The sequence below is a fragment of the Dryobates pubescens genome, chromosome 11 (genome assembly GCF_014839835.1).
Source record: "Dryobates pubescens isolate bDryPub1 chromosome 11, bDryPub1.pri, whole genome shotgun sequence".
NCBI lineage: Eukaryota > Metazoa > Chordata > Aves > Piciformes > Picidae > Dryobates > Dryobates pubescens.
In genome coordinates, this window is record NC_071622.1 from 36731421 (window position 1) to 36747536 (window position 16116).

The 16116-nt window shown below is 46.0% G+C and overlaps 1 protein-coding gene across 1 annotated transcript; it reads right to left on the minus strand.

Moving 5' to 3' along the window:
• Positions 1 to 4017: 4017 nt before the first annotated feature.
• LOC104306006 (holocytochrome c-type synthase) lies at positions 4018 to 10716 on the minus strand. The gene is made up of 7 exons (XM_054165451.1): positions 10676 to 10716; positions 10121 to 10270; positions 9322 to 9458; positions 8141 to 8289; positions 6953 to 7072; positions 5729 to 5815; positions 4018 to 4333 (listed from the first exon to the last, which is right to left on the minus strand). The coding sequence occupies exons 2-7, from the start codon at positions 10233 to 10235 to the stop codon at positions 4135 to 4137; spliced, it is 807 nt and encodes a 268-aa protein (XP_054021426.1). The 5' UTR covers positions 10236 to 10270; positions 10676 to 10716; the 3' UTR covers positions 4018 to 4134.
• Between the last annotated feature and the right edge of the window lie 5400 nt (positions 10717 to 16116).

Here is a 16116-nt window from a genome sequence, read left to right on the forward strand (position 1 = left end):
TTTTTAAAAGCACTTACACTTGTCCTCCGTGCCTCAAACTGCTCAAAGTCAGTGCCCTAAGTCACTTAATCGTTTGCCAGATGGAAACTCGTTTTGAAAGTCTGCTAATGATCAATTAAAGCATTAGCTATCTCTACAGACAAGAGGTTTATGGGGGCAGTCTTCAGAAGCTGGATGCAAGAGCAGCAGCATGCTGGAAAAACAGATAAAAACTTCCTGTAGTTACCAGGAAGTTGTCAAAACCTTGGAAAAACAAAAGTCCTGACAGAAGTCTTTAAAGGGGAGGGAGAGGGGGGTGTCATAGTTGTCAAAACCAAATGTGACAGTTTCTAGTTTATAAGAGAGGTCGTGGTCCAAACTGAAATGTCAGCAAAGGAAACTATCTATTCTTTTCAATTTTTAATGAGGCCTAATTAGAATACAATATATTTACATTATCCTTTGAAAAGTAGATTCATTCAGACTCCAGTTGTAGAACTATGTACCCATGCTACAAATCTGCAGACGTGTTGTCTGTAGCTACCAGTGCTCCTTGGTTTACCAGTTCCACTCATCTTTAGCTACTGAGCTACAGCAGCCTTAGCATCTGTGCCTCCACATCAGCTATTATGCCCCCCAAACTTGGACACAAGAGTTGAATGGACAAAATGAGGTGGTGTGAAATGACAGCCTATTTGTGATCATTTCCAGACCACTGAGAGATCCTTTGCTACTCTCACACCTCTTGGAGCCAGAACAATATTCATAGTTCAGAATTTAAGGAATGAATTACGAAGCACATTTGAGGCCTGATAGTAAATACATTATGTAAACATTAGACAGCATTGTTGTCTCATTTCACACATCATTCCAAAATGGTAATTGGACGTGACACTTGGTGCCATGGTTTAGTAGTCATGAGGTCTTGGGTGACAGGTTGGACTTGATGATCTTTGAGGTCTTTTCCAGCCTTAGGGTTGGAAGGGTGACAGAAGAGCTACAGCTCCTCTCACATGCTCCCTGCTAGTACCATGCAAGGGCAAAATGCCAGAAGATGACTCTACATAGCCAGGAGCTCCAGGCATCCCAGAAGGACAAGCTAGTGAATTAGTACCGTTCAAAGATGTGACTGGTTGTAACAGACTCTAATAATCTCATATGACATATGAGATCTTAGTAGACATATCTTAGTAATTCCTACAGCTAAAAAATATGATCACCAAATACCAAAGTTAAGAAAAGTGTGTTTATTGGATGCAAGGTGGTACATTTCATCAGCACCAGCACAGAAAAGAACAATTGTCAACCTGTGCAAGATGGAATACGATGGGAGATGGTAAATACATGAAATGCCATGTGGCACCTTTCACCAGGTTTAGCAGCAGTGACAGTTTCCATCATGCACTCAACATCACACCTCTGAAATCAACAAAGCAAACTCCTTTTGAAGCTTCTGAAGCATTCCCTACCTTGGTGTACCTTTCCCATATTTAGTGGTGAGAAAGACAGAATTCTGCATGTATCACATTACCAAATGTGTAAACCAAACATGTACACACACAAAAAGAATTCAAAAAAGCAGTAAGGCTGCCTTTACTGCAGCTCTTTCATGGCAAGACAGGCTTCACACACACACTTCTGTACTTCATGCAAACATTGCCATCACAGATGGGAGTTTTTTGTGGGTTGGTTTTTTTTTTTTCCCCCCAAACTATTCTTAATTTAAATCTATATAAATCACTAAAATGTAGAAAGGGAATGAGGAAAGTGGATAGAGCCAGGAAAATGGTTTCATTAAGATTCTGGACTTGTGGGTAATATTTATTCCCACCATGCAGGACAGATGCTTCTGAAGTGGGAGCCACTCACCTCCATTAATACCTTGAAGTATGGAAGCTTCCTGAAGTTTTTGTATTAAATGGGAAGTTACTTAAGTGAAACATCGAGGGACTTTCCCCTCAGGTATTAAAACAAACAAACAAAAGTTTCCAGTGTCAGTTAAAAACAACCACTTCCAGGATCTGAATGTACAGCTGAGCTTATGAAGTTTCCCCCATCTGAGAAGCTACAGTGTGATACCTCATTACTACTTCCAAGTGTTCTGCATGCAGGGCTCATTCTCAAGAGCAATACACACTGAAGGCAGAAACAATTTACATTCAGAGGTATGTGGCACCTGAAATTCACCAAGCCACACAAATTTGAAGTTACTGCAGTGCAAGACTTAAGAACAAGTTTCCTTAAGCACAGACATTAACCAGCTCTTTAAGCCACGCAGTATTAACACGCATCACTCAGCAAATGCTAATATCCACTTTACTTCTTGGCACTGCTGGTAACTTTTTAGCCAAGCTCTATACACATCAGTAATATGCCTTATTGCAGTCACTGTGCAGCAACGTGTATGGCTGTGCAGTCAGCCAGCCTTGTGCGGGTCCAGTTTTATATTCTCTATAAAAAATACACTATGGTAAAGCTGATGAAGCAAAGATGCACAACACAGATGCACTGCATGACAGTTTCTTCACATAAGGCTAAATTCTGTCCTGAATGCATTGCATGAAGCAATCATTAAAGCATGGAACTACTAATAGTTTCCTTGCATCAGAAAGAGAAAAAAAAAAAGCTTTCAAATACTCAAATAAATAGCCATTAAGTATCAAATTTATGTCCTTTTGGAAATGTTGTTTTAAAAGTAGCTGGCACTCATTTCCTGCTTCTAACAGATGTTCGTTTGTTCAAAGACAAATTGCAGATTAAGGCATCAGTAGCACAGAATCATAGAATGGTCTGGGTTGGAAGGGACCTCCAAAGGTCATCCAGTCCAACCCCCCCTGCAGGGGCATCCTCAACTAGATCAGGTTGCCCACAGCCTTGTCAAACCTCACGTTGAATATTTCCAGGGATGGGGCCACAACTATAAGGGCTTTTGAGCTGCCCAGTGAGGATTGGTTCCCTCACTGGCAATTCAGCACAGTGATAACCCAGTGTCCTGGGCTGGGAGAGGTGGTATGTCACAGCAAAAAATCAGAACACGTTTTTGTCTTCTCTCCAACACAGTAACTACACTTGGCAACTGTCTATCACAAAGAGAACCTTCTGAATCAGATCAAAACCCTGTCAGCCCTTTCTTGGGCATCATCCTCAAAACCAAATATCCATGTTGTAACCAGGAATAAACTAATCTTAGTCCAGCACCAGTATATTCTCCTATTCAACCTAACACACTTTTAAAAATACTCATCCTACACTATACTTCTTTTAACAGAATAAATTTGACTCAAGTTGTCTGAGGCAACATGTATTTGAACAGGTAAAGTGCCCATGTGAAAACAAATATATAGGTTTATATAGTTAATAAACCATAAAATTTTAAATAGGACAGATGTTTTGCTTCTTACTCATCATCTAAGTCTACAAATACTGTAACTACTTAAAACTGTCCATGAAATTTCCAGTTTTCATTATTTAAGCAATACTCAAAACTCCAGGCAGAATCAGAACCCTATTGTCTTTGGTGCAGCACTGGAGTCACAGAACTGTCAGGGTTGGAAGGTACCTCAAGGATCATCTAGTTCCAACTCCCTTGCCATAGGCAGGGACACCTTACACTAGATCAGGTTGCTCAGAGGCACATCCAGCCTGGCATTAAAAACCTCCAGGGATAGGGCTTGTACTGTCTCCCTGGGCAACCTGTTCAAGTGTCTCACCGCCCTCATGGTGAAGAATTTCTTCTGAACATCTAATCTAAATCTCCCCTCCTCTAGCTTAGATCCATTCCCCCCAATCCTATCACTACCTGATACCCTAAGAAGTCCATCACCAACTTTCTTGTAGGCCCCCTACAGGAGTCAAGAAGAGAGAAGGTGGCAAGCTTACACAGAATCTGTGAGAAACTAAGAAAAGATTTCCAAGCTCTTAAGAAAAGATACGTGGATTTGCTACTATAACTTTTATTATTTCATTCAAAACACCACTGAGCAGCAATGTACTTTACAACAGATGCCCCCAGCCTCCCTTCCCACTCTTTATAATACTGGGTGATGATGAAAACAATGACAGTTGCAGTGAACTTCTGTTTCAAGTTCTAGCATTCCCTTATCCTCAGCCTAGGAGGAAAATGGTTTGTTTTTTGACTACACACCACAGGAGCAGTTACGAAGTCCACCGCCACCAAGCTACCTTCATTCTGTCCCATACCGCTGAGAGAGAGTCCAAGGCAGGGCGAACATCCAGGATGGTGAACTGGTAGTTCTTGTCTACTGCTCCACCATCGTAGTAATCGATGACATAGCGCACTTCTTTGCCACACCGGTCAACGATCCAGTCGTGCCTGTCGAAGGGGAGCTCGTACCTGGAAGATGGGTAACAGACCATGTAAGTAGGTTATCTCAATGGGTACTGCACACCCGGGAGAGGCACTGGCGTAACATTCCCACTAGTACTTCTGTCTTCTGGTAATTCCAGTTCTTAAGACTCTTAGAATTAATCCTACACCACCTTTTTATACACATCTATTTATACACATTAATAGATGAGGGGCGAGCAACTGATGTCGTTTACTTGGACCCGAGCAAAGCCTTCGACACTGTCCCGCACCACATCCTGGTCTCCAAACTGGTGACACATGGGTTTGATGGGTGGACCACTAGATGGATAAAGAACTGGCTTGATGGCCACACCCAAAGAGTGGCTGTCAATGGGTCCATGTCCCAGTGGAAGCCAGGGACAAGCAGAGTCCCTCAGGGATCAGTCCTGGGACCAGGCTTGTTCAACATCTGTGTCAGTGCCATGGACAGTGGCATTGAGTGCACCCTCAGCAAGTCTGCTGATGACACCAAGCTGTGTGGTGCAGCAGACAGGCTGGAGGGAAGGGATGCCATCCAGAGGGACCTTGACAGGCTGGAGAGGTGGGCACAAGCCAACCTCATGAGGTTCAACAAGTGCAGGGTCCTGCATCTGGATCGAGGCAATCTCAGGCACAAATACAGGCTGGGCAGTGACTGGCTGGAAAGCAGCCCTGAGGAGAGAGTCTTGGGGGTGCTGGTGGATGAGAAGCTCAACATGAGCTCTCAGTGTGAACCTGCAGCCCAGAAAGCCAATCAGATCCTGGGCTGCATCAAGAGAAGTGTGGCCAGCAGGTCAAAGGAGGTGATTCTCCCCTTCCACTCAGCGCTGGTGAGACCCCACCTGGAGTACTGCATCCAGTTCTGGAGCCCCTATTACAAGAGGGATATGGAGGTGCTGGAAGGTGTCCAGAGAAGGGCCACGAGGATGGGCAGAGGGCTGGAGCACCTCTCCTATGAGGACAGACTGAAGGAGTTGGGGCTGTTCAGTCTGGAGAAGAGAAGGCGCCGAGGTGACCTAATTGTGGCCTTCCAGTATCTGAAGGGGGCTACAAGAAGGCTGGGGAGGGACTTCTCAGGATATCAGGTAGTGATAGGACTAGGGGGAACGGAATGAAGCACTGGAGGTGGGGAGATTCAGGCTGGATATGAGGAGGAAGTTCTTCACCATGCGAGTGGTGAAGCCCTGGAATGGGTTGTCCAAGGAGGTGGTTGAGGCCCCATCCCTGGAGGTGTTTAAGACCAGGCTGGATGAGGCTCTGGGCAGCCTGATCTAGTGTGGGGTGTCCCTGCCCATGGCAGGGGGGTTGGAACTAGATGATCCTTGTGGTCCTTTCCAACCCTGACTGATACTATGATCTCCCTACCCCCACCTCACTGGAAGACCTTTCCTGGCCACCTACCCCATCCAGGAACGTATTCTGGCTCTTGGGGAATACTCCTTCGCTTTGCCTCCGAACCGCATCAGTGATGGCCCACATGGACACTCCCTGTGCACACAATTGAGAAAGAAACAGTTTTAAGAAGTGGTAATTTGGTTTAGTAATAGGGAGAAAAAAACCCACAACTAATCCAGCTTTGGGTTTTGTTCAAAGGTTTTAGAAGTCCACCAGTTTCTGACAGCACTTAACTGCTGGTATAACAAAGGACCTTTGCCATGGTTCACATTGTTGTTCTACCTTATCAACAGAGTAGTTCTCAGCCAACCCAGCCCACAGATCTAACAGGGTAAAGAACAGAAAAATGTCATCCAAACTACTGTGTAACAAAGACCATAGAATGTCAGAATGATTTCTACATACAGAATGCTTAACTAGTTTGTATCCTCTATGAACAGGGTCTGAGGAGAGACTGAGGGAGCTGGGGTTGCTTAGCCTGGAGAGGAGGAGACTCAGGGGTGACCTTATTGCTCTCTACAACTACCTGAAGGGGGGTTGTAGTGAGGCAGAGGTTGGTCTCTTCTCCCAGGCAACCAGTACTAGAACAAGAGGACACAGTCTCAGGCTGCATCAGGGGAGGTTTAGGCTGGAGGTTAGGAGGAAGTTTTACACAGAGAGTGATTGCCCATTGGAATGGGCTGCCTGAGGAGGTGGTGGGGTCGCCGTCGCTGGGGGTGTTCAGGGCAAGGCTTGACAGGATGCTTGGTTGCATGGTTTAGTTGATTGGGTGGTGTTAGATGATAGGTTGGACACGATGATCTCGAAGGTCTTTTTCAACCTGGTTTATTCTATTCTATTCTATTCTATTCTATTCTACACTGATAGAAAGCAACTATTTTATGCTAGACAACTTTTAATCTAAATTTACACCTGGTGTCATTTTCATAACATAAAAACTTCCATTTAGAAAGTCCCACACAGATATAGAGTAAGAAGCTCATTTCTCAAACCCCACCCTATACACACGCTACCAAAACACTCATCAGTTTTATCAGCGTAGTAATTCTTCAGCTTTAGTTAAGATCTTCTGGATAATCTTCCTCCAGGTTAATCAAAATGCAGGCTCCTACAAGGCCTGCATCAGCACCAAAGTATCTCCACAAGAACCAAAGAGGCATTCTATTGTCAAAGCATTACAAAAGCAGAACCTAACCCAAAGGATTTGCTTTTTGATCCACGTGTACATACACAGCATGAAGAGCTTCCCACTTTAAAATCTCCTTCCACGCTTGCTCGTTGTTTTGGTTGTGAATCTTAATAATGTTAGTCATGTCTTCACCTGTTATGTCATCATCTTTCCACCTCCACCTAAAAAGTAAGAATTAGCAAACAGTTCAAAAGCATTACAGCACAACAACTGCACCTTCCTCGGTTCATCTGATAGGCCTTTCAGTCAAAACATTGAAGGTTCTACGCAAATACACAAAGTCAGTATGGAAACTTCTGGCTCATATGCTTAAGCATCTTCAGAGCTTCGTTTTCTGTGTTAAAGGGCACTTATCAAAGTCATCATCACAGAGATCCACACAGTCTGAATGAATACCTTAACTGGATCAGTGTATGAACACCACCACATTCACAGCTCCTGTAGAAATGCTTCAGACAAATCCCCCCTGGCATTCCCAAGGCAGGGAAGTCCAGTGTTCCAACACATTTTCCATGCACTTAGAAATGTCTTACACGTCACTGACCTGCTCTGTGACTGCACAGGTGCTACCTTTCCAGCAGGCACTTAACTGTTGACAGGATCAAAGCCTTTGTGTTCAATAGATTGCCGATAAGTAGAACAAAGAATTGCTGTTGTTTTAATAGCACCTGCCCCTAAACTGCATCTGTTTGAGAATGACACAGAATTACAAAAGAATGAGAGAACAGCAGCCCAGAAGCTTTTTTAGGCCACAGTTGGGATCTTGCTTATGCTGATTTTTTGTGAAGTCTGAAAACATTTATTTGTCAAGCAAATGTGCAAATCAATTTTGCAGAGTCGAGTTAGATGTTCTGACAATCACAGAATCCTTAGTATCAACTGGTAGGAAGTTGAGTTTGAAAGCTGCCAATTATATGAGGCTTATCTATGCCTATGCGCTGTCTTTCAACATTTTCTGAGCTAGCAGCAGCTGCCTGACATTCCCTCCCTGCTTGTTGATCGCTGGAGGAGTCACAGTCTTGCCTGGCATTCCCTACATGCTTGCTGATCACTTTGAGACCAGCTCACTCTTTAAAATAAACCTGTTTATAAACCCAGTATTTTTTAGAGTTAGTTAACTATTTACTGCTTTGTGTTCACAAATTCTTAAACAGTATCAATGGATTACTTGATGAATGTCAGGCTGCTTGATGAATGACAGATTGCTGCTGATACTTAAGTGTACTTACCCTTTCCTTAGCATAGCATTCCAGAACATCTGCTCTGATGGGTAAACCCATTTCTTGTCAGAATGTGCTCTAGGAATGGAAGATTCTTCTCTAACAGTTGACAATGGAAATGGCTGATCTGGGGATGGCTGCTGATTAGGAGGAGGCATCTAGAAAGCAAGGAGAAACAATGAGAAACTAGAGTATGAAAAATTGTTTATGCTATGATGTTTGAGGACAGGCTGGGAGAGTTGGGGCTATTCAGTCTCGAGAAGAGAAGGCTCCAAGGAGACCTAACTGTGGCCTTCCAGTATCTGAAGGGAGCTACAAGAAAGCTGTGGAGGGATTTTTTAGGGTGTCAGGTAGTGACAGGACTGGGGAGAATGGATCTAAGCTAGAGGAGGGGAGATTTAGATTAGATGTTCAGAAGAAATTCTTCACCATGAGGGCGGTGAGACACTTGAACAGGTTGCCCAGGGAGACAGTACAAGCCCCATCCCTGGAGGTTTTTAATGCCAGGCTGGATGTGTCTCTGAGCAACCTGATCTAGTGTAAGGTGTCCCTGCCTATGGCAGGGGAGTTGGAACTGGATGATCCTTGAGGTCCCTTCTAACCCTGACAATTCTGTGAAAAAAAATCAAAGCACAATCAACCGACTACCACAATGATCAAGAAGTTCAGCCTTAAGCCTACCAAAATGATCTTTCTCTTTTGCAGTAGAATTCTTTGCCTAATTTTGTCATCTGAAGACTAAAAGAAGCCCCTTTACCTAAAACTTCAGCTTTTGAAAGAAAAGTGCTTGCTGGAAATCAGAAGAAATCTTGGGAGAGAATTGAATCAGAACTCACTCATACTGCTATTCTACAGAATCAAAACCCCCCTAATGTAACATGAAGATGATGCATGTAACTCACACAGGGAAACAGACAGCAAAAGATGTTTACAAACTGGAGAACTGGCTGTTATCAAAAAGATCTAAATTTGAAAACAAAGAATGTGAAAGAAGACATTTTTATCCTGACATTTGCACACAAAATGAGAAAGAGCAGTAGAAAAAAAATTAGAAATAAGAAATAGCATAGAAAGAGAGAAATTTAAGAGTGGCCATTTGCCTTGAACAGTACCACTATTTACATTGTGGGGACAGTACTTCAGAAGAAGCAAGACTGAAGAAAACATCTGAAACAAGCAGAAGTTATTACCATATTGCTCGGATCGATGTCATCTTTCCCTTGAGCTGCAGCAGAGTTCACCGGGCAGGCCACGAATTCATAGGCTCTGTCTTGATGTGCAGGCACATCACCTGTGCTCTCAGAAGCCTTCATGTGCATGGGGCAACCTGAAATACAGGAAGAAAATGTATACAAAAAGGAAACTCTAAGACATGAGAAATGCAAACCAGTTTATCAAATGCTCATTTATTTACAAACTGGTATTTCACTTTTTCTTCTGAGCTTTGCAAGTTTTATCTGTTTGTTTCTGCACTGTAGGCTCGAGCACCACAGTTCTAAGTTTCATATGTAGTCTTTGAATGCTCATTCCTCACCTCATGCTAGCCCCTCTACTGAACTGTCTGCACTCAAGATCTCCACAGCAGTATTAATCCAACATGTGTTGACTGCGTCAGCAGCAGAACTGTGTTCACTTTATTCCAGTCTCTGCTGCCCTTTTCCAGATGCCTGTTCTCTAGTGACAACCACATGCTTCCAGCTAGCACGTGGTTGCCCCTACACCTTCCTGACCCCTGTAAAATGTGAGTCAGAAGCAACCCACAGGTTCTACAGCAAACACCTAGTGTCTTTACAAAGCAGCCTGCATGCAGTTCTGCTCAATAACCAACTCCTTTTTCTTGTGAAGTTACTTGAAAAGGATTTTTGCTAAAAGAAAACCTTTTACTTGTAGAATTATTACTTTTTTTCCCCCCAAAATATTTTCCACCTGTTTTTCTTTTTTTTTTTTTTATGTAAGGAGTTTATTTGGTGTGAGTTGAAGAGTAACTACCGCTCATTTTCTGTTGATGCATAGGACACTCCGAAGACGGAGATGCTGTCTGGTGCTGCTTCGATGGACTCGGCGACTGGGCTGCAGCGGCCGGGGAGGACGCAGACAGACCCATGGCTTCCCGGCGCCAGGTCTCTGTAGGTCAACTTTCTACACAGAAGGAAAGGCAAACTGGTTGACACACCCAACCGCACGGGTTACTTATGAGGGCGAGCGCAAGGGCAGCCGCGTTCCCGCATCGCGCCTTCCAACAGCACAGGGAAAGCCGCCCAGCCCCAACGCAACCCCGCGGCGCCCGCCAGGCCTAACGGCGCTCAACGGACCGCCAGGCCCGCGCGAGACAGAGACACGCCCGCGCATCCCCCCGCGACCGGGACGCCGGCGCCGCCCCGCCCCGCACTCCGTGACCGCCGCCGCCAGTCGCCGGCAAGGTCAGGCCCGCCCCTCGCTCTCAACCGGCCCGGCCCGGCCCCGCCCCGGGCGCGCGCCCTCCCCCAGCACGCGTCCCAGCAGCTGCCACGCGCCCCGAGCGGCTCCCGCCGCTCCCCTCCTCACCTCCGCGCGGCCCGCGCCCCCGCGCCCGGCCCCGACCGCAGGACGCCGCTGCGCGCCCTGCCTCGCGAGAGCGCGGCCTCTCAGCCCCGCCCCGCGCCTGCGCCCGCCGCCCGGGCCCCGCTGTGTGTGGCGATGGTGCGGCGGTGCGGGGAAGGCAGGCTGGCGGCCACCAGTGGGCGCTGTTCTGCCGGCAGCCCGCACCCGGGGCCGCTCCTGCAACGCGTTCACAGTAGGACGCAGAGCCACCTGCTGGCGGCGGCGTTCAGCGGCCCGGCGGCCAAACGGGGCGGCTGGTTCCGCCCGGCTGCCCCTGCGGCGGGACGGGACGCACGCTGCATCGGGGCTGCCGCCGTTATGTATGGCACATCGAAGAGTACTGCAGCCTTGCAGAATTAACCAACAGACAGCTGTATGCACCGAGGCTCACGTTCACTGCCCGCACCGCTGCCGGCGCATGAGCTACCTGCCGCGTTTGTGAAATCACCATCCCTTACAACTGCAGATCTCGGCTTTTTATAACGGGCAGACAAAATCCTGGCTGTACCAGCATCCTTAAACAGCCGTGTAATGGTGCATTAAACCTACAGGGATATTAAGGTTCCTTAGGATAGCTTTTAAAACATCAAGTACTCCAGAGAATTACCGCGGCTCTTGTAAGATCTGCTACGAACGCTGCCTTGCACCAGAGCCAGGGGATGCAGTTTAACCATACCCCTGAAGTGCTGCGCACAACGCCGGAGTGCGCCGGTGCAGAAAATGCAGCTGGCTTTGCGTCCCAGCAGGGAAGAACGCTTCACCCTGTCCCTCCCTGACCAGCGAGACCAGGTCTGTCTGCGCGGTAAGAGCTGCAACAGCCGGCACAAGCCCTGCGCGACTATTGCAGTGTTCACCCCGCAAGGTGGGCTCTGAATAGGCTGCCTGGTGCAGAAGGCAGGTGGGAAGGCACAAGACAAGCGCTCATTATAAATACATAACAATTAGAAGCGATGCAAAAAAAAAAAGTGTGGGTTTGAGGTTTTTGTTTCCCCAAAACATTGTATTTCATTTGAGCAGTTGAAAGTAGGAAGGAATTTAAGCTTGAAGTGGCCCATTTAATGCATTTACCTCAGAATAAAGAAAAATCCAAAACTGAATCTGGAGGAGGGATCTCCTGCGTGGTCTGTATGTATTTTGATGTAGGAAAATAAATGAGTGATTCCCTTCCATTAGTGTTGAAAATCATCAGGAAGAGTAACAACAATAAATTCTAAATCACACCAAAGCAGTCCTGTCAAGCATTTTTTAAAGTTATATTGCTACCTAAATTTTAAAACGTCTTTTTTTTCCCCCCACATGCTCCTCTGAAGAGTGCTTTTGAGAGCATATTCACAATACAACCTTTCAAAACAGGATCAATCTTACTGATGAGGACATTGCCATTCCAAGTGAACACAGAGTGAAAATCGGAGAGAATATCAAATATCCATCCTTTCACTCATTCTTGCCCTTTCAGGGGTTTTGTTATGTAAAAGGAAGTTTTTTCCTGCCCTTTCTGCATGCAGGAATTACTAGCACAGCATATTAAGAACCTGGAGTTAGGAAGGTCACACCGTGCCAGCAACAGAGTCTCTATTGTATGCCTTAGGAAACATGATTGCCTCCGTCGCTGCCCAAGTTTCAGGCATATTTGGCTGTGCTGAAATTTCTAGGGCTGCGCTCACAGTAACGGCACTCGACAAGATAGAATCATTTGATTCTTCTGCTGCACTCGACAATGCAGTTTAGAAATGAGTGCCTCCTGTAGACCAACGGCCATCTCTGCTTCAAAATATTTCAGGTCTGTGGCAGAATGACACTAAGGTAAAACACACTTTCTTCTCTCTGGTGTTCTCCAGCGGGGAATCGGTTCTACAGTCTCCTCTCCGTCTATTATGTTGTTGGCAGCATGCTGTCTCCCTGCTTTCCACCGTCACACCCCACCAAAGGCAACAACTACACTACTTACTAGTCATTGTTTAGGAAATAGTTTTCACTCTTTACAAGATAAGCCAAGCAGCAAATCCATTTTTCCTCAATGTAAAGCATTACAAAGAACACCAAGGTCACAACCTCAAAGAAGCTCACTGCCAACCCTTGAGTGCATTACACTGTGATCTCCAGAAAAGCAGAGCAAAACAAGGAGATACTCACAATCTAAAGAAAAAAAAACCACATTATGCCCACTGTGAAGATTAAATAACTTCTTTTATTTTTAACAAAAAACCCCAACCAACCAACCAAAACAACTTTTATACAGAATTAAAATCAGTACAAGTACAGAAAACAAAAGTTTCCAGCAAGAAGACAATGAGAAATCCCATAAAAAAATTACACTTTGGAGAAAATGAGGAGCGATTTTGCTCTGGAACCTGACTAAGAAGTGGACATACTAAATACTTCCTATGCCCCACGGCTTAGGCAGAGGTCTGTTTCTCACACTAATCAAGAGCTGCTGCGTTTGCCAGGTTAAGAATGGCTTGCTGAAAGGCATCCCTTGTTCCCAGCCGTGTTCAGTCCTTCCTCTCCCACCATTCACCGTGTTAAAAGCTGCCCAGTGCCAATACAAAAGCCTTCCACCGAGTCCCCGTTGTCCTTCCTCAAGTAGCTGGAAATCTGATCCATGTGCCATCTGACCCTAAAAATAACCAGAAACCCCACGTTCCCAGTCACTTCCCAGGGGTGCAGTTTCCTACAGTAACAGAGTGTAGAATTAGTCCCTAAGAACATAATTTATAAATGAAAGGGGAAAAAAGACAACAAACAAACAAAACCACAAAACAAACAAACAACCAAAACACCAAACCCCAACACAACACTTGCAAGAGGAGAGGAATAAAGTAAAGCCCACTGGAATGCTTTGTGTTTTCTTCTAGTAATGTAACCATCACATAGTACAGAAGCTCAGAAGAAGCACAAGCAATTCTTGTGCTTGAAGCCAATGGTTACAGCAGCAGCAATTCACAGACTCGCAGCATGTATGGGGCTGGAACAGACCTCAAAAGATTATCCAGTCCACCCCCCTGCCAGAGCAGGTTTTGAATATCTTCAGAGAGGGAGACTTCACAACCCCCCTGGGCAGCCTGTTCCAGAGTTATGTCACCCTCACAGGGAAATATTTCTTCCTCCTGTTTCCATGGAACTTCCTATGCCTTAACTTTCACCATTGCCCCTTGTGCTGTCACTGGGCATCACCCAGCAGAGCCTGGTTCCATTCTCTTGGCACTCACCCTGCACATCTTTATCAACATGAATGAGGTCAGCCCCTAATCATCTTTGTGGCTCTGTGCTGGACTCTTTCAAGCAGTTCCGTGTCCTTCCTGAACTGAGGGGCCCTTCCTCTCAGGGTGCTCAGAACAACCTCTCAGTGTTAGCACACAAATCATGCTTCTGAAGCATGCCTTCGCTGCACATACACAGCCTCGGAGCTGCCTCACTCTCAGTGCGCAGTAAGGGACTCTGAAGGGCATGGCATTGGAATAGGCTGCCCAGGGAGGTGGTAGAGTCAACAACTACGGATGTGTTTAAAGGTGGCCTGGATGTGGTGCTTGGGGATATAGTTTAGAGGTGAATCTTGTAGAATAGGGTTCTGGGTTGGACTTTGTGATCCTGAGGGTCTTTTCCAACCTGAATTCTTGTGATTCTCTGATTTATAACAGCAGCTCTTTATCCACAGACAGCCTTCAGACAACTGAACAGCTCCTATTCTGAAGCATGTGGTGCAGGCCAGTATATTTACACTATCCAACAGAAGTTACATTCCTGGCCCCAGTAATGTCCCACATAGAATTACAGCCTTTTAAAATCCAGCCACGTGAACAACAATGTGGCTCCAGACCTCATACTCCCTCCCTACAGCATGAGACTTGAAGATTGCACATTAGCCAGCTGGTTTTGAACTGAAACCAAATAAAACCTTTCTTTAGAATCATGGAATGGGCTGGGCTGTAAGGGACCTCCAAGGCTCATCCAGTCCAACCCCCTCTGCAGTCAGCAGGGACATCCTCCACTAGATCAGGTTGCCCAGAGCCCTGTCCAGCCTCACCTTGAGTATCCCCGGGGATGGGGCTAAAACCACCTCCCTGGGCAGCCCGTTCCAGTGTTCCACCACCCTCATGGTGCAGAACTTGCTCCTCACATTCAATCTCAATCTGCTCTGCTCTAGTTCGAAGCCATTGCTCCTCATTCCTCTGTTGTGGTTTCAAGCCTGCAGGGGGTGCATAGAAACCCCTGGGTGGACACTGGGAAGAGGTTCCCCAGGTCATATTTTATTCCACTTCTATTTCCTGTCTGGACTCTATATAAGGGAGACCAACTTCCTCCTGCTTCCTTCTTGCCTTCTCCTCCCTGCTGCTGCTGCTGCCCACCTGGCTGGCCCTGCTCCATGTGGTCTGAGCCTGCTGCCTCGTGGGGGCCTGCATCCAAAGAGAATCCATTGCCATCCAGAGATTCCTTGGCCATCTGCAATATACTTGTATTTATCCCCTTCCCCTATCAGCCTGTAACCTTCCTTTTCTTTAAACACCTTTTATGTTTTTGCTAAAACTACCTTTTTAACTTCCCAGTCGGTGCATGTCTTTCATTGCTTACCTTTTTTCCTTCTCCTGCCTAACTTTTCCCCACAAGGGGAAGGGGAGACTGGGATATCCTACATCTGTACAATTGGGGTTTTGGCTCTGGGAAAGCTCAAACGGCTACATCACTGCAGGCCTATGGGAACAGTCTCTCTACAGCCTTCTTGTAGCCCCCTTCAGGTACTGGAAGGTTGCTATTACGGTCTCTCTGGAACCTTCTCTTCTCCAGGCTGAACACCCCAGCTCCCTCAGCTTGTCCTCGTAGCAGAGCTGCTCCAACCCCCTGATCATTTTCATGGCCCTCCTCTGGACCGGCTCCATCAGGTCCATGTCCTTCCTGATGCATCCATGATAGGCACCTAGGATGTTACCACATTAAGAAAGAAAACTTGACACAATAACAAAGTGTGAGTTCTTTTCCTTCCTCCTGTCCGATAAAACAAATGACTTTTTGGCATCCTTTGGCAATTTTGACCATCCACATCACATTCATAACATCCAAGGCAACGCTGGAGATGATCCAGGCGCTCTGGGCTGCAAATCCTAATCTCAGGAAAGCCTCTGTTCCAAATGAAGAAATGACATGGCTGTAATATACAGGCATGACGGCAATCCTCACCACGAAGAACACAACTGTCATCAGCACACCATTGATGATGTTGGCCTTTGAAGATTTGGGATATCCCAGTACTTCAAAAAACCACCTGTAAAAGAAGTGTTCACAGATACCAGGCAGACTTGAAGCCATCTCAATAAATAAGAGGTTTGATTTCATGTTTCTTTTCATTAAGCATTTCACTTATTAATTGCTTATGCCATTATAACTTCTAAATCACGCACTGTGTCTTAGTT